The sequence below is a fragment of the Acanthochromis polyacanthus genome, chromosome 20, assembly GCF_021347895.1.
Source record: "Acanthochromis polyacanthus isolate Apoly-LR-REF ecotype Palm Island chromosome 20, KAUST_Apoly_ChrSc, whole genome shotgun sequence".
Classification (NCBI taxonomy): domain Eukaryota; kingdom Metazoa; phylum Chordata; class Actinopteri; family Pomacentridae; genus Acanthochromis; species Acanthochromis polyacanthus.
The window spans coordinates 31,017,136-31,043,786 of NC_067132.1; the positions used below are offsets into that span (position 1 = coordinate 31,017,136).

The 26,651-nt window shown below is 41.3% G+C and overlaps 2 protein-coding genes across 2 annotated transcripts in view; both read right to left on the minus strand.

Annotated features, from left to right (window-relative positions):
* LOC110965482 (aspartyl/asparaginyl beta-hydroxylase-like) overlaps window positions 1-22,404 on the minus strand; it is a 38,963-nt gene extending 16,559 nt beyond the window's left edge. Inside the window, 12 exon segments of the mRNA XM_051940472.1 lie at window positions 2,133-2,228; window positions 3,471-3,524; window positions 9,218-9,259; window positions 9,852-9,931; window positions 15,485-15,686; window positions 17,903-18,004; window positions 18,944-18,963; window positions 21,878-21,950; window positions 21,953-21,976; window positions 21,979-21,999; window positions 22,002-22,056; window positions 22,393-22,404. Coding sequence (XP_051796432.1) covers window positions 2,133-2,228; window positions 3,471-3,524; window positions 9,218-9,259; window positions 9,852-9,931; window positions 15,485-15,686; window positions 17,903-18,004; window positions 18,944-18,963; window positions 21,878-21,950; window positions 21,953-21,976; window positions 21,979-21,999; window positions 22,002-22,056; window positions 22,393-22,404 — 781 coding nt within the window.
* On the minus strand, window positions 4,716-9,208 carry LOC127531280 (calponin homology domain-containing protein DDB_G0272472-like). The gene has a single exon (XM_051940153.1). It carries the CDS (start codon window positions 7,722-7,724, stop codon window positions 5,934-5,936), a length of 1,791 nt encoding a protein of 596 aa, XP_051796113.1. The 5' UTR covers window positions 7,725-9,208; the 3' UTR covers window positions 4,716-5,933.
* Window positions 22,405-26,651: the final 4,247 nt, after the last annotated feature.

Below are 26,651 nucleotides of genomic sequence, written 5' to 3' on the forward strand. Positions count from 1 at the left end.
GGTTTATTACCTCCAAGTATTGTCTGTACAGTCCTTAACTAGAAAAATATTACTCTCAGTTTAACATTATGGTATAAATGAATCAATTGACACTGAAACTTTGCAATAAAGTGTCTTATCATCTTTCTTCTCAATCATCAGTACTTGAGGTGACAGTCTAAACAGTTTGTTTGGTATATTGATGTTATCTGATACTCTCTTTGGTAAGGATTGTAAATTCCATTACTATACAGAATTATGTGTTTGGACAAACAAGTACATTATGCCCTTATGCCATTTTTCCTGTGTGTTATATAAAATATACCACATACATCAAGAAAAGTGCCATTTTAATACTCATAAAATAATCATACAAAACATAAAAATTCCTTAAAATTCAGATTTTTAATTTAGCACCAAACAAAGAGTTGTAGTATGACCAGCAGGAGACAACTGATGGCTCCAGTGATTTTGGTGATTGTACAGTGTGTAAGAGTGAAGTTATTGAATTTTATTACTAATAAAATGATAATTATAAAAAATACAAACTCCTTAAAATACAGATTTTTCATTTAGCGCCAAAGCAAGAGTTGTAGTTTGACCAGCAAGAGCCCATTCATGGCTCCAGTGATTTTGGTGGCTCTACAGTGAAGTTATTGAATATATGTGTAGTGTCTCTTTTCGCTGTTGCAGCGGTTTTGCTATGTGCAGACGGTCCCTGTTCACTCGTTGCACCGCCGGCTGCTCATAGACGCCAATGTTATTTCTGTAGCTTGAAATACAGCGACTTTTGATAAAATTGGCCTTGTAGCACATTGTCTACCTTACAACGATTTGAAAGAGGCATCGTTCATGTTTTGACAACATATATCTCATGAGTTATTGATGCCGGAAGTCCGAATCTGTGAATATCTTTCCAACTTTACCGAACTCCGCCAGATTCATTGTAAACTAAACTAATGCACGTGTCTGAGTTTGCAAAGAACTAAAACTGGACTTAATTTACAGCAATTTAGGCTGTACAATGGGCTGATTCATACGCCAATTGCCACGATTCATAATCTCAAATTATGTTTGTTTTGTTATTAAGCCTCCTTAGCCTCCTCATTAGCCTCCTTGCATTAGAAGGCTAATGTGTCACCGGCCCGGCTCGTTAGCATGCAAGCTAAGCAGTACCGTCTTTCGTCCATAAACTGTATATCAATTAAAACAGTACAGTTTCATGAAATAAATAAATTACAAGAAGTTGGATGTGTTATTTACTTGACCTGTGAGGCGTCACCTGCCCCGGTAGGTCCACCGGGTCCACTCGGCGTCTACTCTTTATAAATGGCGCATGCGCGTTTGGAGCAATCGGTGTTCGATTACCTTCCCCTGTGACCTATGTGACGTCATTCCAGTATTTTTCTACTCGTACCCATAAACTTGAATTCGTCCTCACAGGGAAGACTTCGTAGTCGTAGAAATTAGAGTTGCACTCACAACTTTTAGGTTCATACTCGTAAAAACAATCCTAACCCTTAATTTATCAAACTCATGCATATGACAGCAGAATTTTGTGTACAAGTTTTTTATTAACATACAAATGTTTAACATTACGAATACGAATGGTTAGAATCGTGGATGAATACTTTTGACAGTAATCTTATTCCATAGATCCTTGGCAGAGGTCTGCACTCTCTGAGTGCTTTTCTAGTTTCTTTGTATATTCGTCTCCGTAATCTTTTTGTATTATCAGTATCTGCCTCAAATTCTTTGCATTTTTTGTGTTTGTTTTGAATTCTTTGCACACTTTCTTGTACTTGTCTTGCATTCTTTGCATTCTTCTTCGTGTTCGTCTTGAATTCTTTGTGTTCGTCTTCAGTTCTTTGTGTTCATCTTGAATTCCTCACCGTCGTCTTGAATCTTTGTAGTTTAAACCTTTAACTTCCGGTGCTTCCTTCTGCTTTTTGTGTTTTGTTTACGTGAATCAGCCAAAAATATTCAGACCTGGAGAGAACATTTAGTCTAGAATTTAGAGTTATTGTTAATAATCCAAATAAAATTCTGAATTTCTTAAACCACAGAGCAGTCAGTTTTATGGAGCAGATGTCTGTAAATATTTTTTCTCCAACTTCTTGTCAACAGATTTTAAATGTACACAGTAAACAAACCTGATGCGGTTTCCTCAGTCGGACTCTCAGACGATGTGGTCTCCGCTGTATCTTGCGGTTTGGGTTCAGGCTCGCCGGGTTCTTTGGTTTTTAAAACTTTGGAGGACGAGAAGAAAGAATAACAACACAAACATGACTTTAACGTCCGAATGTTGACATGTTCCAGATCGAATCATTTGTAGACTCTGACGGGTTCTCGGGTAACTAAAATAACGACCAAAGCTGCATATGGATCAGGTTCGTAGCTGGTTGTACGTCAAACTTGCTCAAGCCAAGAATTTACCAAAAAAAAAAAAAGATTCTTTAATGTCGAAGTGAAAACAGATTCCTACAAGGTAATGCCAATTTTCCAGAACCTGCTGCTGAGAAACGTCATGATGCCGCCATGATGGTGTGCTACACATGATCCACTCTGCCTCAATTTTTATATGCTGGACAAGAGTCATTGACATTAAAAAACCGAGTCATAGTCATAGCACCACCTACAGGAAACAGGAAGTTGTAGCCATTATATTTGAACGTACCATTGCTAGAAACTTTGTGATATTATCCTTGACATTAGTCAGTTAAGTCTCAATTTTTTGACATTTCGATCACACCGGACATATGCCACGCCTTTACATGCTCCACATCCCGAGGACCCATTCAGAGATGCTTTCAGCTTTAATTATTGTTTGTGTTTGTGTTTTTTATTCTTAAAGTTGGAAAGAATGCAGAGATTTTTAGATTTTTTTTTACCTTTGATAATAAAAGTGTTTTAAAAGTCTGTGTCTGCTCAATTTAATCAGTCAGATAAAACAGGGCCCATTTAACGATGCTTGCAGCTTTAATTATTGTTTGTATTTGGCTGTGACTTTCATTGATGAAGCTGGAAAGAACACAGAGGGATTTTTTTTTTCTACTTTGATAAAGCATTTTTAAAAGTATGTCAATTTAATCAGTCAAATAAAGCTGAGAAAATTCTTCACTAAAAGTTGCATTTTACAACTATTATCTTACTAAAACTTTCCAACATTGACCATCCTTGATACTGTGAGTAAAACTGTGACTTTGTGAAACACCAGAGCTCACTGAAAGTCAAACCCTGCCATTGCTTTACCACCCTGAGCAGCTTACAGTGGGAAAGTGAAGCAGAGTGGAGCTGATATGAAGCCGCCGGTGGGGCTTTAGTTGGTGTAACTCGGTTTCAGGTGTTGTCTGACGCAGAGCTGGGGTCAGGTGAGGTGGACTCGCCCTCAGGTGGGAATAACCAGGTGGGAATGAGGTGAAACACCTGTTGTTCTCTCAGGTATCAGGTCAGACAACAGCAGGTCTGCCATCACAAAGTGTGGCACTCACCTGTTCTGTCTTCAGGTGAATCTCCCAGGTTTGGTCTCGCTGCTTCTTTCAGTCCTGTTCACATATAACCAGCAGGACAAAATAAACACAAGAAACACAACTGTAGCAACTCTTGTGTATCTAGAAGAGATGTGGTTTCCAGTTAAGTGTGACAGAGGCTTCACAGGAAACAGTTTAATTTGTGGAAGGAAATAAGAGCAGCGGAGGAAGCTGTGGTGAAACGAGATAGGATCGACACTCATGTTGTTTCTACAGATCTCTGAGTAACAGAGACAACAAAAAAAAACACACACACTTATCTTAATCTCAAAAACCCACTGCTACGTTTACAAGCAGAAAAACCCCCACCATGATGCCACCGCCGCCATGCTTCACATCATGATGCTGCCACCACCATGCTTCACATCATGATGCTGCCACCACCATGCTTCACATCATGATGCTGCCTCCACCATGCTTCACATCATGATGCTGCCACCACCATGCTTCATCATGATGCTGCCACCACCGTGCTTCACATCATGATGCTTCCACCTCCATGCTTCACACCATGATGCTTCCACCACCATGCTTCACATCATGATGCTTCCACCTCCATGCTTCACACCATGATGCTTCCACCACCATGCTTCACATCATGATGCTTCCACCTCCATGCTTCACACCATGATGCTGCCACCACCGTGCTTCACATCATGATCCTTCCACCACCGTGCTTCACATCATAAAGCTGCCTCCACTATGCTTCACATCATGATGCTGCCACCACCATGCTTCATCATGATGCTGCCATCACCGTGCTTCACATCATGATGCTTCCACCTCCATGCTTCACACCATGATGCTTCCACCACCATGCTTCACATCATAATGCTGCCTCCACCGTGCTTCACATCATGATGCTGCCACCACCATGCTTCATCATGATGCTGCCACCACCATGCTTCATCATGATGCTGCCACCACCATGCTTCACACCATGATGCTTCCACCACCATGCTTCACACCATGATGCTTCCACCACCATGCTTCACATCATAATGCTGCCTCCACCGTGCTTCACATCATGAAGCTGCCTCCACCATGCTTCATCATGATGCTGCCTCCACCGTGCTTCACATCATGATACTGCCACCACCATGCTTCATATCATGATACTGCCACCACCATGCTTCACACCATGAAACTAAAAACTGAGAAATAACCATGTGTGATGTGCGCTTCTGTCAAGAAAACTGTACAACATTTCATTAAAATCACTTTATTCTACAGGTCTCATTTAAAAATTCACAAAAATAAACCATTGTGGAAACACTACCTGCAGTTCAACCTGAAAACTCTACAAACGTCTATCACATTGTGCTGAGGAGTTCGGAGGTCATGTTTATTATTTTTACGGCATTTGATTAGAACAGAATAGGTTTCAGGTTGAACTGCAGGCAGTGTTTCCATAGAGAGACTGAGAGCAAAAAAAAAAAACCCTTTACTACATCACTAAATAAAAGCAGCATGGCTCAGAAACAGTGAACAGAGCAGCAAGTTGTTGGAGATACATTCAGCATGGTGAAACATCTTTCTACTGGTGATGAGCAGAGACTCAAAACTGGATTAAAATTTGTCAAAAATGAGCAATTGTCCAAAACTGAAATTATTTCAGTTTTTGTAAGGCAAAAAAGCAAAGAAGTTTTTGTTTCCATAAAGCTGCAGGACTTTAGATTGAAAACTGAACCAACAGTGAAGAAAAATGAGACACAAGCAAAGAAAAAAACAAACACAAAGAGAGTTCATGTTTAGATGGAACTTTACAGATTATTTATCTATTTTAAGACCAGTGAAAGATCACAAATTATAGACCTTCTCATCCTTTATGATTGATAATAAATTCATGTGCAGCTACTAACTGCTACTAATTTTGATTATCCGCAAAAAAGCAAAAAGTAAAACAAAGTCATGCAAATCAACAGCAGCTGCTATTTTAATTAATCATCTATAAACTAAAGGAAATTAGGGAAGCTGCTGCTGAGTAGTTTCTATCATAGTTTTTCATGAAAGCCATTTTATTCTACATGTCTAATTGAAATAAATGTGCCATTTGCATTGACAAGATTCTGTAAAATATAAATTACAAAAAAATGTGCTTCTCAGTTCAACTAAGAAGTCCTTAGTGACTCAGCTGTGAATTTACAGACTTTTTGGCTGAACTGCAGGCAATGTTTATACAGAGCAGACAGGAGACGCCAAGGAAACTAATTAAAGATGTAAAGTCGTTTGGGGAACCTCCATTTTTTAGTTGACAACACCCAAAAAAAAATCAAACAAATTCCCATTTTTTAAATTTTTATGGAACAAAAAAGAACACACATGAACTGTTTCGAGTTCAACGGTCTTTAAAACTACTCTTTCTCTAAGCGACCAATTAGAGTCCTAGCACCGTTTGTGAGGTCATCTCTTCGCATCATGACATCATTTCTTCTTCTCTCCGACGCTCCTCTCTCTCCTGACTGCCGCCATGTTCGCCGCCGCCGGAGCTTTCGGCTGCGAGACGTTTGGTTTGGCGGCGTTTTGTTCGAGCAGCCGCTGCCTCTCCGTGACCTCCTTTTCTCTGGACGCCTTCTCCAACTTCTCCTTCGCCATTTGCTCCTTTTCCATCCTCTCCCTTCTGGCTGCCATTTCTCTCTCAGCTCTCTCATTCTCCAATCTCTCCTGGGCGATTCTTGCTCTTTCCTTCTCTTCTTTCTCCTTCACTGCTCTCTCCATCTTCTCCTTTGTGATTCTTTCTCTTTCTTTGGCGATGCGTTCCCTCTCAAGCCTTTCTTTCTCTGCTCTTTCTTTGGCAATCCTTTCCTTCTCAAGTCTTTCCCTTTCTAATCTTTCTTTCTCTGCTTTCTCTTGAGCCATCCTTTCTCTCTCTAGTCTTTCCCTTTCCAGTCGTTCTTTTTCTGCTTTTATTTTGGCGACCCTTTCTCTCTCCAGTCTTTCCTTTTCTAATCTTTCTTTCTCTGCTTTTATTTTGGCGACCCTTTCTCTCTCCAGTCTTTCCCTTTCTAATCTTTCTTTCTCTGCTCTTATTTTGGCGACCTTTTCTCTTTCCAGTCTTTCCCTTTCCAATCTTTCTTTCTCTGCTCTTTCTTTGGCGATCCTTTCCTTCTCAAGTCTTTCCTTTTCTTTAGCGATGCGTTCCTTCTCAAGTCTTTCTTTCTCTGCTTTCTCTCTCGCCATCCTTTCCTTCTCCAGTCTTTCCCTTTCCAGTCTTTCTTTCTCTGCTTTCACTTTGGCAACCCTTTCTCTCTCCAGTCTTTCTCTTTCCAACCTTTCTTTCTCAGCCTTTAATTTGGCGAGTCTTTCTCTCTCCAGCCGTTCCCTTTCCTTGGCGATGCGCTCCCTCTCCAGTCTTTCTTTCTCTGCTCGTTCTCTAGCGATTCGTTCTTTTTCTTGACGTTCCTTCTCTCTGGCGATTCTCTCCCTCTCCAATCTTTCCTTCTCCACCTTCTCTCGTTCTATTCGCTCCCTTTCTTTAGCGATTCTCTCCATCCTTTCCTTCTCCGCCCGTTGTCTTTCCAGTCGTTCTCTTTCCTCCCTGGCAGCCTTTTCTTTAGCCAGCCTCTCCATCTCTTGTCTTTCCTTTTCTGCTTTCTCTCGAGCTAACCTCTCTTTCTCTGCCTTCTCCTTTTCCATCCTCTCCTTCTCCCTTTGCTCCTTTTCCATCCTCTCCTTTTCTCGTTGCTCCTTTTCCATCCTCTCCTTTTCCCTTTGCTCCTTTTCTATCCTCTCTTTCTCCCTTTGCTCCTTTTCCATCCTCTCCTTCTCCGTCCTCTCCTTTTCCATCCTCTCTTTCTCCCTTTGCTCCTTTTCCATCCTCTCCTTTTCTCGTTGCTCCTTTTCCATCCTCTCCTTTTCCCTTTGCTCCTTTTCCATCCTCTCTTTCTCCCTTTGCTCCTTTTCCATCCTCTCCTTCTCCGTCCTCTCCTTTTCCATCCTCTCCTTCTCCGTCCTCTCCTTTTCCATCCTCTCTTTCTCCGTTTGCTCCTTTTCCATCCTCTCTTTCTCCCTTTGCTCCTTTTCCATCCTCTCTTTCTCTGCCTTTTCCCTTTCCATCCTCTCTGCCTCCTTCCTCCTCTCCTCCCTCAGCTTCTCTTCGGCGGCCTCCAGTGTCTTCATCTTCATCGTCCAGGCCGCCTCCCTCTCCTCCTCTTCCTCGGCGAGGAAGGCCCTGATCTCGGCCAGCGCAATGCGAGCGATCCTCTTGGCCTCCATCTTCTCGTGGATGGTCCTCAGCTCGTCCCTGAGAGCCAATCTGAGTTTGGCGCCTCGGATGGGATGCTCCGAGACTGAAGGTTCAAAGGTTTAAAGGTTTTAGCTCATCGTCAAAATCTGTTTAAGTACCGACACACAGCAGGCAAGGAGGTGTTAAGGGTGCAGGAGGTGATCATCCACTCTCACAAATCAAAAGTCAAATGCCGCAAAAACTTGGAATCCTTGCGCATGTTGGGAGTTTTGAAACTGTTCTAGTTCTTAGAAATATATCAGAATATTTACTAAAGCAACTACGTCTTTGACTAGTTCAGTTCTTATATTTACAGATCAACAATCTCTAGTTCTTCAAAGTGTCGACACCAATTGAAGAACCGCTTTCTTTGGGTACTTTAGGTAGTTCTCAAAAGTGAAGGTTATTAGTCTGTGAAGATTCTCAGCCATCCAGGTCATGGTGATCGTAGGAGCTTCAGTAAAAATCAACTGGACTTCTCTTGTAGGTTGAAGACGTTTCACCTTCATCCAAGACAGTTCTTCAGTTCTAACTGACTGATGCGGAGTACCAGAATATAGAGAATATTACTGTTCTGAAGAAGCCTCTTGGATGAAGGTGAAACATCTTCAACAGCCTACAAGAGAAGTCCAGTTGATTCTTGCTGAAGCTCCTACGATTAAAGGTTATTTGATTTGGTCGCAAGCAATTGAGCTGCAACTAACTGCTAGTTTCATTACTGATTAGTCATTTGTCCTATAAACATCAGAAAACCCCAATTAGGTTTTACTAGAAAGAAACCAGAATGGTGCAAATTCTAACATTTGACTTTCCTGCTTAAAAATTAGATATCAAGTCTGGTCAGAAAAATAGAACCAGATGGGTCTGCAAAGAACTCTATTAGAAAAATGGTCTCTCAAAGAAAATATTTTCGCGAAATATTTCCTTGAAGCACTTTTGGGGGTTTCTTAAAGAATAAATGGTTCTTTTAAGAGCTTCTTGCCAAAAGGTTCTTCTATGATATCATTGTGAAGTTGCCACCTTTGACTTTCAGACTGTATATTTGTGGGTTTGTCTGTCAGTTTCTGCTTGACCATCCATGATTTGTCCAAAATTTTCATAGCATAAAATATGGACTATAGCTTTATATATCAAATACTTTCATGGGTTTATTTTTGCTGTTTTTAAACTTTAGGTAGCTTTTTTTTTTACACAGAAATTTGAGGCAATTTGAAGAACAATATATCAGGAACCATTACAGATAAAAGCTTGAAACTTCCACAGATATTTCCCATTATAGCATTGATTCAGCTACCAGTTAACATTTTAAATATCCATAGCTTTTGATTAAAAATAAAACAAAGGTCCAACCCAGTCAGAGACGGTCAAGCAGAAGTACCCTGATGTTCTGAGATGGGATTACCCGCGTTTACATAAAACCATTTGGTTAATCAATCCAAACCAAAACTCTGCACTTTTCCATGCAGCCGGCAGGTTTGAGTACCTCGAGTCGTGTTCTTTCTATCAGCAGCTTCTCCTGCAGTCTCTAATATCAACAAGAGGAAGAAACATCCCATCACACAAACAACTCAGAGTCAAAATGGAAGAGGACGCATTCATATGTCCAGGGAACATCAACACTTAATACAAGACGATATCAAAATGTTCTGAGACTGCATCTGTAAAGGGGCCATCATTGTGCACTGATACCCTGCTCCTAGTGCTCCTGCAACACTTGTAACCCCTCTGGGAGTTATCAGAAATGAGCGCTGCACCTGCAAAACTGCGACTTCTCAACTTGAATCTCATTTTGGGGAAGAGGAGGACGTTGTAGTGACCAAATCCGACTACCAGGACGGGTGATGAGCAACGACTGTGTTGGTAACAATCATGGGAATGTTGAAGAAAATGCTGCATGACACTCCTTCTTTAGTCTTGGAGAATGCGACTATTTCACTGTTAAACTACTGCTAATGTTATCCTGTACATGAAAGTCAGTTCAGTTTCATGCTGAATTTGATGTTCCTTTCTCGATGAAAGTTTGAGGGTCATGGTAAAATTGCAAGTGGCCAAAAAGGGACTTCCAGAGAACGTTGCAGGAGGACTGGGAGCAGAGCATCACTAAACAGTATCGCTACCTTTTGGCAGTTTAACGTCTTCAACGGTGGCCTGTAACGTCTTGCCTTCTAGGAGGATACATACGTCAGAAGGTTTGAGACTGTAGGAAAACCAAACCAACACACCAGACAGTGCAGACCAGTTCGGGGTGATCAAACTCAGGAACGGAGGTGATGCCAGTTAACAGGTTAGTAATTCAACCGTGAACTAAACAATTGAAACTATTTGTCTTTAGGACTTCATGGAGTTCCGGTAGATATTTTTAAGGGTCGTCCTTGTCGAGTACATTTGGCTCCCACTCCAATTCAAGTTGCTGAATATTTAGTATCTGCTGGTACCCGACACCATTTTCCAAGATAATACACACTTCAAGTACTGCAGTACCTGGTTGCGCCACCAGGTAGAGCCTCTTATTTGTCTCTTACCTACTTACATCTTATTGTTTGGTACTGTAGCAACACTTGGAAAGCAGAGAGCATTATAGAAGTTTAGCTAGCAAAGGACCATCTTGACAGAGACTTTTTTAAGGCTTATTGACGTCAGGCCAGCAAACAAGTGTTTAATGAAGCTGGGCTACAACGGGACAGTGATCCTACACCTCAGTGAAACATTTGATAGCTGTCTTTTGTGGTGAAAACAGATGCAAATAAAGCAACGAAGTATCCGGCATAAGTTTGTGCCGACGTAATACCCTTAAAATGCTGTTTTGAAGTGACGATACACTAAGAAATGATTTAGCCAAGAGATGTTCCAGTTTGAAAGACCTCATACAAAGGCTGTAGTGCTGACGAAATAAGTTTTTCACTGAGGGGATGAAAGTTTGTGTTTCATTCTGTGACTTAATGTTTGTTTTCACTCCGTGCTTGGTTAAGTTCAGGAGAAGATCATGGTTTTGGTTGAAATACACCCTTTCTCAACATTGATTGCATGTTACAGGGCAAATTTCTTTTTAGCTGAGAAGAAGCCATAGTGACAACACTGGCTGAAAACATCTGGAACAACTCATTACATCTATCTATGATGTTCACAGGTTCTTCACTGCTCTTCTGGAGCATCAGAATGTAATGAGTTGGGTATCAACTTCCTGACTGCTGCTGTTAGCATTCATACTCGTTGACAGACTGTTTAGGTGGATAACTCTCCCCGTCACACATGCTTTCAGATTTATTGGTAGTTTGAGAATCAGCATCACACAGGGACATGCAGGAATGTAAATACAGCAACAGTACCTTTGCTTTTACCCCTCTTCTTCACCTCTGTTTTGTCCTCTACAAGAAGCAGACACACCTGTCAGGTGAGCTACGAGCTGGGAGTTAACACGCCAACACTCTGGTTGTACGTTACCTTTTCTCAGCCTGTCTCTCTGGAGAACACGACCTTTTAACCTCTGGTCATCTGAACCAACAGACAGGAAAGGAAGTTAATGAACGCTGAAGAGAAACGGTGGAAAATTGATCGACCGATATGGGTTTTTCAGGGCCGGTAGGGATTATTTTAACAGATGTCCATTACATTTTATATCACAGCAGCATGTGATAAATACAGTTCTTCATTATTAAGGATTGCTGTCACTGAATATGTCCAATAGAAACAGGAACGATGTGGTCACATGATGCTACAACACTTGATTACTAATTGATCAATTGATTGAGATTCATCAGTTTGTTTCTTCATTTCTTATTGTTCTCCAGACACTGTTTTGGGGATTTGGTGGCGGCTTTCTATCTTAGCTGTTGGCGTAGCATTAGCCACTGTGAAACTAGCTACTATCCTGGTTTGTTTGTGTTTCTGCTAAAGAAACGTCTCTATCAGTTAGGACAGACTGCTAAAGTTAATCAGAGTCTAGAAAGATGTTACGGTGCTCCAGCTAGCGTTAGCCACACGCTAAGAGGCACAGAGACTGTTTTAGTAATAGCATTAGCCTAGCATTGTCGGCAAAATGACTTCCAGATGTCGAATAAGAGTCCTGATCAATTTACCCCTATAATCTGACAATTAAAAAATTTTATGCTTACATTATCATCTTATTAACGTCGCACAAAATTTCTGTCATGCTAAATTTACTGTTTAATTCGTCTTTAGCACAGTTATTAGTCAATAAAAGTGATGAAAGCAACATCTACACTAAAAAAAAATAACATTTAATAGATCTGTAAACTGAGCTGCCCTGTATTTTTTCATCACACTCAAACGTCGACCTCCTGAAAAATGCTGTTCTACAACGAAAACTTACATCAGAAAGAACACACTTTACGAATTAAGGATTCTGGGGGTTGTTTTTACCTTTTAAAGACATGAAGTTTGTTGACATGCAGATGCCACATGTGGACAGAAAAACAATTAATGAAACATTAACAATCAGGATCTGGACTTCCAACCAACAAATCAACATGATCGACTACAATAGTGATGTTTAAAATGCTCCCCGAGTTAAAAACAGCCCATGTATGTGGATAAACTTGCGCAAATGTGACATTAGAACATGTTATTTCATGGTTTTTATGGTCATTTTCTGTTGCAGTAACTGATGGAGACTAGAAGCTTCTCTGTGCACAGCCGACTAGCTAGAATCTACAGCTAGCTGGCATCTACAGTAGCTAAAGACGGACAACGTGGTGGTTTGGAGATGCTCTGAATTCAAATGAAGATCATTTCAAGTCTTATTTTAATGCAGATTTATACAGCAGCAGGAAAGTACGACAATTAAATGTATTTTGTCTGTAAAAAACGTAGAATTTTAGCCAAATCTGTGCAGCTCTTGCCTGTTGTATGGAAATATTTCTGCCACATAAAAGGAGGCAACACCACTAATTAGTTTGACTGTTTAATGAAGCAGCACAAAGCTTCGTATGACAAGTCCAAAATAATGAGTGAATTCCATCCAAAGCAGAAAAGATGAAGGCTCCAAATGCTTCCCAATCCAAAAATCCCAAACAATAGCAATCATAGTCACGATTTAGCATTTCAAGCACTCCCCAACAAATCAACAAACGTTCTAAAATAATTCATTCTTTGTAAATAGAGCTATATTTACTAAGATCTGGTGAAAACAGCTGCATTTTTCACATCCAAAGCGTGAGCATTAGCGGTTTACAGGCAGAAAATGTAAGCGTTGTTAGCATACATGACTCATTATTGTGTCACTGAACACAAAGGTGGAAAATAAAAAGGAAACACATCAGATACGATTGTTTTATCTGCTGAAACCTAACATGCCTGCTCTTGTTTGGCAGTTGACGCTCATTTTCCACTTGGCGTCTGGGTTCATTCTACATTTTACACTGTAAAGCTTGTCAGAGCGTTTAAAATCAGCCAACAGGACAAATACACAAGACTGCAGACCCCAGCAGAGGTAGGATCGCACTGAAATTACATTTACAACGGGGTAAAAGTTAGTTTTTGTGTCTTAAAAATGTGCAGTTTAAGCATTTTAATGCCTCAAATCACGATTACCAGAAGAAAAATAAAACCTCGTAGCCTCTTATACGCAATATTTTTTGATATCCAACACATGATGGTAAAATGACTCGAAAAGCAAACAAAACTATACGTCTATTAAAATAAGCAAAAAAAAATGACATTTGTAAGGGTTGTCGATTGATTGCCATTAAGATTTTAATCAATGAAGGATACATTAAATAATAAGGATTAGCTATAGTACCTGGCTAAGCTAGGTTTTTCAGATGCTAACACTGAGTATTGCTAGCTGCCAGCCCCGCTTACGTTCAGGAGCAGCAGGACTCAACATTCAAAATGGTGATTAGATGTGAGTAAAAATATGTTTTAGAATGAATTATTGATGAGAAATGTACTGTAAATGAGCTGTAGTTCCTGGTTCTTCCACCAGGTGGAGCCTCTTGATGTATAAATAGGTGGAGTTACAGGTGTGTTTGCTGACATACCAGCCCGGTCTCACGGGGATTCGTGAAACTGTCACGTCAGTTTTTGTTTCGGTTTCGTGCGCACCAACATGATGTCGTCATGTTTTTCGTGCCGCTCACCACGAGCGAAACCCGCTGTTGGTAATGACATCTGAAAGTGGTTTATACCGGCGGATTCATGACGATCTAAGCTGTCTATTGGCGTTTGCGGCCGCCGCTGCGGCCGCCACTGCAGCCGCCGCTGCAGCCGCCGCTTCGGCCACCGCTTCGGCCACCGCTTCGGCCACCGCTTCGGCCACCGCTTCGGCCACCGCTTCGGCCACCGCTTCGGCCACCGGACATTCTTTAAATTCCTATGCAAATTAGGCGGATTCATGACGATCTAAGCTGTCCATCGGCGTTTGCGGCCGCCGCTGCGGCCGCAAACGCCAATGGACAGCTTAGATCGTCATGAATCCGCCGGTATAAACCACTTTCAGATGTGATTACCACAGCGGGTTTCGCTCGTGGTGAGCGGCACGAAAAACATGACGACATCATGTTGGTGCGCACGAAACCGAAACAAAAACTGACGTGACAGTTTCACGAATCCTCGTGAGACCGTGTTGGACATACACAAAAGGGTCCACAAAACGAGTGCACCTCACAGCAGCAAAAATATTTTTTAAAAACGTGTCTGTCGGTTGTCCGGTTTAGCTTGCTAACAGAGGCTAATGGTAGTGCTAAGCTAGGTTTTCAGATGCTAACTAAAATTGCCTTTTCTTTTGTTTTAGAAAATTGTCATTTATTAGCACCAGAAACTGTAAAAACAGAAAAGTTTCTAATTTCCAACACTCTTTGAACTGTTAAAATGCCGAATTAACCAAATCTAAGCCAAAAAAAAATCTGTGTATTTAATTAAAATCAATTCAAAAATTAGCCAAAAACAAAAATTTTGCTATTACGAGATTCTGTAAAACAAAAAAATTGTGGTCCGAGATGCAACCATGAAGCCATTCATGACTTCACTGTGATAAACAGTCGGGTAATAAAAATTCAGAGACTTTAGGTTGAACTGTAGGCAGTGTTCACACAGAGCAGAGAGGACACTCTCTGAAAACTAATTTAAAAATGTAAACACCAAGAAATGTCATATTTAGATATAATTCACAGATTATTTCACTATTTTAAGACCTCTACACAACTATAAATGATAGACCTTCAGATCATTTTTTATTATTAATAACTTCCTGTGTTTCTGTCGTGATATTTAATGAAAATCACCAAACATAAAACCTAAATATAGCTTGATTTAACGTTAGACTTTTTCATCAGTGATATAAAAAGCAGAGACGATTGTAAGATAAGACATCTACTTTATTCATCCCGGAGGAAATTATTTATTACTATTTATATGTAAAACAGATTGCTAATCAGAGAGCTCTGAGCTTTAGCTCGATGTCAGACCTCAGAAACACAAAACTCACAGGAAGAAAGAAACAGAATGAAAACAGTAAAAACAGAAGAGGAAGAAGAAGAAGGAGGAGAAGGAGAAAAAACAGAAGGAGCAAGATGTTGCGAAACTGAACCAAACCTGAACTTTAAATTCTTCTACTTCCTTCCAATCCTCAGTGGAAACACAAACCTGCAGTTCAACCTAGAAACTCAACAGAACATGAGCTGTCCTCCCAGTCTGCCCAGTTTGGCCCTGCTGTGGGAACCAGTGACCGGCACCGTTCTCCTGAACTGGACAACAGGACATCCCAGTCTGGGGACCAGCCTTCTGAGTCTACTGGTTGTGGAGATCCAGAAGGACCCCGTTAACCTCCCCGTCGTCCTCCTCCTCCTCCTCTCCTCGCTCTACCGGTGAGGACACTACGTCATGGAGGAAGGTGAAGAAGCCATAGATCCAATCAGAGCCCTCCTCTGCTAAAATATTCAGAACCTCCTCCAGCGACTCGGCGTTGGCGCTGCCGCCGCCGTCTTTGGAGAGGCCTGATGCGGAGAGAGGAGACAGACGACGGGATGGACAGGAGGGAGGACAGGAGGGAGGACAGGAGGGAGGACAGGAGGGAGGACGGCTGGGAAGGAGAGGAGGAGGAGATGGAGGAGAACCGCAACCAAAAAAAAACAGGGCAGAAAATAAAGGATGATGATGCGAGACAAGAAGAGAGATCGTGAGTTTAAGAAGAACCGAAATTTATGAAGAAAAATAAATAAAATTTCACCAACATTCAGCCTCAATTTATCATTTCCACGTTACAACTTCCAGATCACAGGAGTGTCTACAAAGAAACACAAACATTTTAGTCACCTGGACCTGAACCATGGAGGATTTACTGGAGGATCACAATGACTAACGTAAGACCAAAAACAAGACAAAAAACAACCAAAACAAGATCAAATATTACAAAAATGAGACACACGACATGAAACAAAACAAGAAAGAGACAAGACATTTGAGAAAAAAGTTGTAAAGTGACAAAAAAATGGACAAATGACAAAAGTCAGACAAAAAGGCAAAGAAAAACAAAAACAAGAGAAAGTATTACAAAAATGAGACACAAAATGACAAAAAATGAGCCAACAAGAAAGCAAAACAGACAAAAAAATATGACACAAAGTTACAAAAAAATGGAAAAAACGACATAAGTGAGACAAAAAAGAAACACAAACGATAAAATAAGAAACAAAATGACAAAAACGAGAAAAATTATAAACAAGACAAAAACAACGAAGACAGGACAAATATTACAAAAATGAGACACAAAATGACAAAAGCCAAGAAACAAAACGACAAAAAAAATTGACAATCTGCAGTTTAATGTCTTCTCTGTAAATTTTTACACTTTGAGGGCCGGATTGGACCCTCTGGAGGACCGGTGTTGGCCCACGGGCCTCATGTTGGACTCCCCTGGTTTAGACCTATTTGCTGTGCACGTTTTTGAAGTATCACGTTGGAAAAGTTATTAACAGAAATGTTTAAAAAACACTCTGGAACTGTTAGAAAACGTCTGAAAACAGCGTTTCTCCACAATTCCTTCGAGATCTGAAGCATCCAGACTACGACCAGTTCAGTGGTTCTCCACTCACAAAGTCTTCAACAAAACTAATGCAAAGTATCGCATTAAAAAAGATTAACGGAAACAGTAAAACTTTTTAAAAATGTTCTCAAATGTTTGCAGGTAGTTTCTGAAATCTTCTAGACAGAAGCTACCAACAGTTTTCATGAATGAATTCTAACACAGCGAAGATTTAAATGACATGAAGTGTTTCTTCTTCTAGGAAAGAAGAAAAACAAAAAGCAAAAGGAGATGGAGGAGGAGAAGAAGAAGCAAAAGACAACGAAGAAGGAAAAGAAGACAAGGGAGGAGAAGAAGAAGAAGAAGAAGAAGAAGAAGAAGAAGAAGAAGAAGAAGAAGAAGAAGAAGAAGAAGAAGAACTGTGCAGAGGATTGTGGGTCAGAAAAGCTCCAAACTACAACTTCTGGTTATATCTGCTAAGATGCTGAGAAATTCTGGATTGTTTTCTGGCATTGAACGCACCCCTGATTGGTCTGACTGGTGGCCTCCATCACTAGCCTCTTTCTAGTAACTCCTTCAGAGGACTCTAGTTGTCTTGGTGCTCATTTATAGAGAACATGGAAATTCTTCAATGCAAACAGAAGAAAGTGACCAAACAAAACTGAGATAAATGGTGAAAGATTCTGGAAACACGACAGGAAACTGATCACCGAAGCTGAAACGGCCAGAAACGTCTGAAAATTATGTTTCTCCACAGTCATGTTGTTTCGTATCCACGTTTTTAAGCACACAGAATATGACTAGATCACAAACCGGAGAGTTGCTGTGATAAAATCACGAAGACAGTCCTACACAAATAGTCACAAATATCAAAGTTTTCTCCAGTAATGCTCACAGCGTAATGCACAAGTCTAGTCGGACCAGTACCACCAGTGTTAATGTGGAAGCTTCAATCTGTTAATAGGAGAAATTAGACCAAAAACATTGGAAATACACTCATGTCCCACATGTTTCCACGAGCTGTTAGCATCTCCACAAAATCACGTTTACCGTCCTGAAACCAGACAATCTCTAGTGTGGGATTGGTCTGAGCGCGCTCAGTCGCAGCTTCATGTTAGTGAATAAACCTGAGGCTCTGGGATCAACTGGAAACCACATCAGCAAACTGGGAAATCAAAGTGGACTTGCCGAGTAGAACTTTGGCGTCCTCCACGTCAAAGTCTCCGTCTCCATCGGTGTCGTAGGCCGTCAGTTTACCTGGAGAAGGAAGAGGAGGAGATGAAGGCCCAGCTCAGTTTGGTTTTACAGCAAACTGGGGAAAAAACTGTTCTTAAGACACCTGTTTTAGTGTGTCACTTTTAGCTAATTGGTACTGATGTCACTCTACCAGACTGACCATTTAACAAGGATGAAGCTTGTAACTCCTTCAGAGGAGTCATAGAGTCCTTGGTGGCCTCCCTCTCCTAGTCTCTCAGGTCTTGAAGGCGGGACGTCTGTTCTAGTCACATTTATTCATGTTCCATCTTCCTTCTATTTCTTATGATGGATTTAACTGGACTCCAGGAGATCTTCAGGAACTTTAACTGTTCTTGTATCATCCTGACTGATGCATTTCAACAACCTTTCCTCAGAGTTTCTTGGTTGTTCTTTGCCTTCATGGTGTAGTTCTATCCAGGAGTTCTGATCCATGTAGAGACCTCCTCTTACTTTAACATGGTGAATTAGAAACTGGTTATAAGTGGACTTACCGCTGTTCTTACCCACCAAACAGTCCTTAGCATCAGTCATGTGAGCACAGAATGATTCCTGTCAGTACGACATGCAGCATCTGTGTCAGAGAGCATTAAGCGCGAACATAATTCTGTATAAAATAGTGACAGTAAACAGAAGAGGAAGGATGTGGTGATGGTGTAGGTCAGACGGCAGCAGTAGAGTCACAACTCCATGCAACTACCACCACTTTTCAACAGTCTGAGTCTGGCCAATCAGAACTCCACCTCCTAACTGTCACTTTGCCTGGTCCTCAGTCGCCTACAACAATAGAAGTTAACTGGATTTGTAATTGTATTCAGCTGGTTAACTACTCTAAGGATAGAGGACACAGGTTTTCTTTCTGGACTGGATTTTTACAGTCATACTTGTCTGTCTTATTTAACCTTCTGAACTCCAGGAGGCAGCTTTCTGGGTGTTTCTTTGCTCAGATTTTTACTCACTGTGGTTCAATCTCACCGCATTTTAAAGTCCTGCATCTGAGTGGAAAAGAACAACATACCTAGTCGGACACAAACTCAGAATGTGTTTTTATTTTTTGCATTTTTTACAAAACAAAATAAGAAAACAGTAGAATAAAACATGTACAAAAAAACCCAAGAGTCCACATGTGTAACTAAGACTGGAAAGAAAGGTTGGGTGCGACCTCTACGACTCCTTCAAGAGGATTGAGTCAGAGTGGTCTTTTGTGTAGAGTTTTAATCCCTAACATGTCAATACCCAGGTAAATCCCACCATAAATGTTCTTTTTTCAGGTCTCATCCACTGACAGAAGACTTCCAGTCAGTGAGCTAGCTTCACAAACATGTCTGCCAGATTCTAATTCTGTAGTTCTCAATGCAATCGATATAATCTTGAAGTGAACCCAAGAGCCAAAGCTTAAAAGCTGTTCAATTAGCATTAGCATTACCGATTTTGATTGATAAAATGGCAACAGATTAATTGTTTCCGAGAAGCCTTCCAAGGGCAATTTGTTTGTTTTTTGGTGAAGTTTTCAAAGAGACGTGTGAAATAAAGTGATTCTGATGAAATGTCTTGTTTTTTAGGCCTTTCTTTGGCTACAACTCCCGACAGAACCACATGATTGTACAGTTTCATTAACAGAGCGGCTTTGGTGATGTTTTCTAAAGGATAACATGCCTTCCACACCTATCAGCAGGTTCAGAGGGTTAAAAGCTGCCTTCAGTTTAAGATCTGTGAACAAAAACTCGACTCATTCTGAGGTTTGTTCTACAGCAGAATCTTCAGCTATAAATATCGTTAGCGTGAAGCTAGTGGCTAGTTCTGCTAATTCTAAAAAGAAGCGCTGTCATTAATATTCTTGCTCTGTTTAGTGGTCTTTGTTCACTAGACCTTTCGCCTTAAGATTTGTCTCGTTCTACCATGATACAATCATCTGGTGCAGAACACAGCTGGGAAAGAGGATGGCAGTGACACTACGCAGACAATGAATCTGATAATCACATACCTTGTAGAACTTACAGAAAAGTTCATTACGAAACATCCTTAGCTCTGGCCTGCATGGCAGAGGCGACAAAGAGAGGAAGAAAGAAGGAAGAACATAGAGGCCATGAGAGGTTAAAGTCTGGATTAGCACAGAGCAAATTACAGAACACGAGCACAAAGTGAATATTTAGAAAAACATACAATCTGCTGGTCATTTAAACAGGAAACCAAATGTTCAGATGACGTTTATCACAGTCATCATCAGTGCTTTTCTCATTCACAGAATACTGTTCTGTGTTTATGACTGGAAAAGAAATAGAAACAGAGAGACACAAAAGCAAACAAGCTGAAAATATCTGGTAGCAAAGGTGCTGGAAAAAAGTACTTGGATTTGTACTGGTTTTATACTGGTTTTATACTGGTTTTGGACTCTTTTGTACTGGTTTTATACTGGTTTTTGGACTGGTTTCGGACTGGTTTTGGACTGGTTATACTGGTTTGGACTGTTTATACTGGTTTTAGACTGTTTTGGACTGGTTTTGGACTGGTTTTTTGGACTGGTTTTATACCGTTTTGGACTGGTTTTATACGGTTTTAATACCGGTTTTGGACTGGTTTTATACTGGTTTGGACTGGTTTCGACTTGGTTTTGGACTGGTTTTATACTGGTTTTGGAATTGGTTTTGGACTGGTTTCGACTTGGTTTTGCTCTGTTTAGGGACTGGTTATGGATTCATTTTGGACTTGGTTTGGAGTTGTTCTGGACTGGTCTAAGATTTTGTTTGGTACATTATAAAACAGTGGATATCAGTAAGTAAAGTGTACACAGTAGAGCAGGGTAAAAGCACAGATTACTGTATTAGTGACTATAACACTGAACAACCAGAGGGAAGTTTCACTGTTCTGTACTTCTGGATGTCTGTCTGAGAGGAAGACGTTGCGAAGCTCTGCTATCAACCACATGCAGACATGGGTTTGACTTTTTCTTTCATTGTGTGTGTGTGATTGTGTGTTTCTGCATGTGTGTTTGTGTGTGAGAACCAAACCAGGCTGTCGGTGGGAAACAAAAACAGGCCAACAATGTGACAACGCAACGTTAAACCGTTTCACTGCTGCAGGAAACATCACACGTACTCTCCTGAAGTCGACAGACATGCGGTCCATCGGTGGACGTTTACAGGTTGTCTATTTAAAAGAGGCCAAATCTTGACATTCACAGGTTTATACGTTATTTAAGGGGTCTGCTACAACATACGCGGATGCTTTAATGTACAAAACGGGATTGACCAACTTATCTTGTTTGTTCATTTTGTCTGCCAGCAAAACCTGGAACCGTTGACATGGCCACATTTACCACTTTTATTTTCTATTGGTGTTGGGAACCCTAAAGAGACAGTATTTTTAGTAGAACATGGATCCATCTGCAATATACACAGACAGGAACTTTATGGAGAACATAACACAAAGCTCGTTTCAAAGTTTTGCACATTTTTACCATTTTCAAGAACCACAATTTACAAACTTGTCTTCGGCTGGGGACATTTAATTGTTTTGGATCTGCTGGAAATTATTCTGTGTCCAAAATGAAAAACTTGTCCTACAACACTCAAAAATGAACCCAAATGAAACAAAAATGGTCCAAATGACTCAAAATTTGTCCAAATGGACTCATGTTGGCATTTTTCATGTCAAAAATAGCAAAACTGGAGCCCTCCTCTTGTAAAACGTTCTACATATTAGTTCTACTGATGTTAGAGCCTCTAAGTTGGTGAAATGTTGACCAAAGGCTGTATTTTAGTAAAAAATATGGATCCATCAAGAATTTGTCCCTTACAGGAAACATTAATAAACGTAGAACTGCTGGAAAACTATTTAGTTTGTGTCCAAAATTATACTAAAATTTGTCCTAACAACTCAAACAGCAATTTGTGATTGGTGTTTTCTTACCGATGACGGCTGTCGTAGTCCACTGATGTCGAAGTAGACACGGCCACGGAGCTCCAGACTCCCAGCAGAGCAGGACCACAAACCAGGTGAACATGGAGACTTGGGACCTCCTCCTGCGTCCTTCCTCCACCTCCTTCCGTCCTCTTCCCATTCTTACTTTCCACCGGTGCGTCTTCCCTCTGATGGAACAAATGGTAGTTATCTCTCTGTATAGAGGCTCAATGTTCTTCGTCTACGATACTTCCTGGTTTAGATACGTCTTTACTTCTAAAAACTCCCTCAACAAAAAATTAAACTCTCCTTGAAAACTAGAGCTGAACAATCTGGGAAAGATATCTCAGTTCAGTTCTTTAATAACAATTCAATGAGTTGATTCCCAAAAACAACTAAAATAGTCCATCACGCTTCTCATATAAGGAGAATGAGAGGAAAACACAAGCTTCAACGTGTTCGAAGGGAGATGGGAAGAAGTTAAGACGTATTTAATCCCACCCCTAAATTCATTCACCCATTACAGTCAGTTCCATGAATATCCAATGAAAAACAAATTCACCGCCAACAATTTTGCTTTGTCAAAAAGACAATAACGTCAACATTATACACTAATCCATTTGCAAATCAACACTACTGTGCACCCCTAGTGATCACAACTGGTTTGATACTTAAACATCAATTCTACTGTCCAGTTCCGGTCTGGTTTTGTCCAGTTCCGGTCTGGTTTTTGTCCAGTTCCGGTCTGGTTTTGTCCAGTTCCGGTCTGGTTTTTGTCCAGTTCCGGTCTGGTTTTTGTCCAGTTCCGGTCTGGTTTTTGTCCAGTTCTGGTCTGGGTTTTGTACTGGTTTTTGGACTTTGGTAAAGACTGGTTTAATCCTTTGTTCTGGGTCTGGTTTTTGTCCAGTTCCTGTCTTGGTTTTGTCCAGTTCCTGTCTGGTTTTTGTCCAGTTCTGGTCTGGGTTTGTACTGGTTTTGGACTTGGGTAAAGGACTGGTTTAATCCTTTGTTCTGGGTCTGGTTTGTCCAGTTCCTGTCTGGTTTTTGTCCAGTTCTGGTCTGGTTTTTGTCCAGTTCTGGTCTGGTTCTTGTCCAGTTCCGGTCTGGTTTTTGTCCAGTTCCGGTCTGGTTTTGTCCAGTTCTGTCTGGTTTTAGTCCAGTTCCGGTCTGGTTTTTGTCCAGTTCTGGTCTGGGTTTTGTACTGGTTTTGGACTTGGTAAAGGACTGGTTTAATCCTTTGTTCTGGGTCTTGGTTTTTGTCCAGTTCCTGTCTGGGTTTTTGTCCAGTTCTGGTCTGGTTTTTGTCCAGTTCTGGTCTGGGTTTTGTACTGGTTTGGACTTGGTAAAGGACTGGTTTAATCCTATTGTTCTGGGGTCTGTTTTTGTCCAGTTCCTGTCTGGTTTTTGTCCTGGTTTCTACGTTTGTTGTATAAAAACACACACATGTGAAGCTTTGATTTCCCACTGTAAAGAATCCGGTAAAAGCCGGAGCAGCTGAAAAGGGCAGCCCTGACCAAGAATAGAGCAAGAGTCAACACGACCCCGACACAGAGGGAGGCGACAGAAATAACTGCAGCTAATGACAACAGCTGTCCTTTATGGATGCTAACTGTGGGCTAATGCTAATGAATAGAGCGGCTGCATAAAACAGCTCAGCGCTAAAGACTCACTCAAGAGTCTCTGAGAGCAATAAAGGCTGGAAAAAGGCTTCTGTGATTACAAGGCAACTGGGAAAGATGGTCCTTAATGACCGTTACAACAACCGCTAATTGCAAAGAACCACAAAGACTGAAGACTTGTTGTGTAACAAGTCTCCGTCATTATGGTGAATTTTTATGCACCAGTTTGGTTCATTTTTTGTTAGCTAGTTTGACGTGGAACTGTCTCATTTATAAAAAAGGAAACTAAAAAAAACTGCTCCCACCACTTAATTAAAAGCAACTTGATATTTAGTGTCAATTTAAACTGACATTCCTGCATTAGGTGAATTGAATGTTCTGTCTTGGTGACTTTTCACGCCACAATGCAAGATTTTACGATACTCCATGTAAAATCAAAACAAGTCATAAAACACCCCAAAAAATCTTCATAACCCTAAACCAGGGGTGTCCACCATGAGGCCCGTGGGCCAAAAGTGGTCCTCCAGAGGGTCCAATCCGGTCCTCAAAGTGTCAAAATTCCAGAGAAGACATTAACTGCAGATTGTAAATTAGTAAAACCATAAATTTAAATCATTTCTAGACCATGACAAGTTGTTTGGACATGAAGTAAAATGCTAGATTGCTCATTGTTCTTTTGTGTCTCATTTTGTAATATTTTGCTTTGTTTTGTTCTTTTTTTGTCTAGCTTTTGTCGTTTGTTTTTTTTCTCTTTTGGGTTTACTTTTTGTCTTGTTTTTGTCATTGGCTCATTTGTCCAACTTTTTGTTTTGTTGTTTTATTGTCTTTTTTTGTCTGACTTTTCTCATTTGTCTCATGTTTTCTCGTTTTTGTTTCTCGTTTTTGTCGTTTGATGTTTTCTTTTTGTCTTGCTTGTGTTTTTGTCTTACTTTTGTCATTGTGTGTTTTGCTTTATTTGTTGTCGTTTGTGCATTTTTTTGCCGCTTTGTAACTTTTAGTCAAACTTTTTGTCTCTTTTTTTGGTTAGTTTCGTGTCGTTTGTCTCATTTCTTGTAATTTTGTTTCTTGATTTTGTAATTTTGTATCTAATTTTTGTAATACTTCGTCTTGCTTTTGTTGTTTTTTTGTCGTTTCGATCATAAACTAAAATCCTCCATGGTTCAGTTCCAGGTGACTAAATGTTGTGTTCCTTTGTAGACACTCTGTGATCTGGAAGTTGTAATGTGGAAATGATAACTGAGGATGAATGATGATGAAACTGAACTTATTTTTCCTGATAAATTTCAGGTTATTCATGATGTTTAGTAAAAAGATATTTTCTTAATGTGAACTTTTTTTACACTAAAACAAAGGCACCACTAGAAATTGTGGTCGTTTAAAAGGTTATTATGCTGTGGTTTTACTGGTCCGGTCGCACTGGAGATCGACTGGGCTGAATGTAGAACCTGGACTAAGATGAGTTTGACGCCCTGGGTCTAAACCACGCTGTGCAACATCTCACTTTTGTCTGGACGCCTTTGAAAGTTTGAAAACATGTTTCAAGGTCAAACCAGCTAAATAAAGACCGATCCATGCCACACCAGGCCTTCCTACCTGCCTCCTGGATCACGGGCTGCGCCTCCTCCTGCAGCTGGGAGATGTCCTCCTCCTGCAGAACTCCTTCTAGACGAGCCAAACCAAACGAGGCTGGATCAGAGCCAAATCCAAACCCAACCAACCTGAGTCCTGCCTGCTGGTCCTACCTGTCTCCTCCTGCTGCTCTACCAGCGGCGCCTCCTCCTCCTCTTCAGTGTACACCACCTCCTCCTCCACTCCTCTTCCTCGGCGTGGAATCTCCTTATGGGAGCTGCAGAGGAGGAGGACAAGGAGTAGGAGGTGCCGTAGCGGCTGTAGCGCTGCATGGAGCGTCACAGCTGAGCCCAGAAACCAGCAAAAACATCAATAAGACGCAGAAATGTTGATTTTAAACAATAAAAAACACAAAGCAAGGCAAGTTTAAAGAAGTAGGAAGTCAAAAGTAAAACTATTTAAAGCTTCTCCACAAGATTCCTTCAAGAAAACACACAACTTCACTGGTACGACAAGTGATAAAAAACAAACAACCACTGCTGATTACGGATGATCCAAACAGATTAAAAACTCCTGTAGGAGGTGGTCTGAATGTGACGGAGCAGAGCAGCAGAAACCAGCAGCTCCTCTCTTCCTCCCTGATTGTGTCGGCCTCCAGAACCCGATCCTCTCTATTTCTTAGAGCTGACAACCTGAGTGTGCGTCGGATGCCAGAGAGGACAGAACAGCCCAAACAAATAACCTTGATGCTCGTTCGTCAGCGGTCACACGGCCGTTGAAGGACAGGAAGGGTCCAGTTCTACCAGAACATGGTTCTGGAGGTCCACATCTGGAGACAGAGTCATTCCTGATGCTGCGTCTGCCTGCTGACATTCAAAGTAGCAGAAAGAGTTTAGTATTACATGAAAAAAGTGCTGAGAAAGAAGTTCACGTTGACAAGTTTTAAATGGGGAAGGGACTCAGAGCGGTCAGTCCTTATTCAAGGCTGTCCATTCCTCCTCCAAGGCTGTCCAGTCCTCCTCCAAGGCTGTCCATTCCCCCTCCAAAGCTGTCCATTCCTCCTCCAAAGCTGTCCATTCCTCCTCCACCGGCTTCCAGTCCTCCTCCAAGGCTGTCCAGTCCTCCTCCAAGGCTGTCCATTCCCCCTCCAAAGCTGTCCATTCCTCCTCCACGGCTTCCAGTCCTCCTCCAAGGCTGTCCATTCCCCCTCCAAAGCTGTCCATTTCCTCCTCCACGGCTTTCAGTCCTCTCCAAGGCTGTCCAGTCCTCCTCAAGCTGTCCCATTTCCCCCTCCAAAGCTGTCCATTCCTCCTCCACGGCTTCCAGTCCTCCTCCAAGGCTGTCCATATCCCCCTCCAAAGCTGTCCATTCCTCCCTCACGGCTTTCCAGTCCTCCTCAAGGCCGTACATTCCCCCCTCCAAGGCCGTCCATATGGTCCTCGAGCAAGGCTGTCCATTCCCACTCCAAGGGCTTTCCAGCTCCCTCCAAGCTTTCCAGTCCTCATCCAAGGCGGGTCCATTCCCCCTCCAAGGCCGTCCAGACCCTCCTCCAGGCCGTTCTATTCCCCCCAAGGCTGTCTATTCCTCCTCTAAGG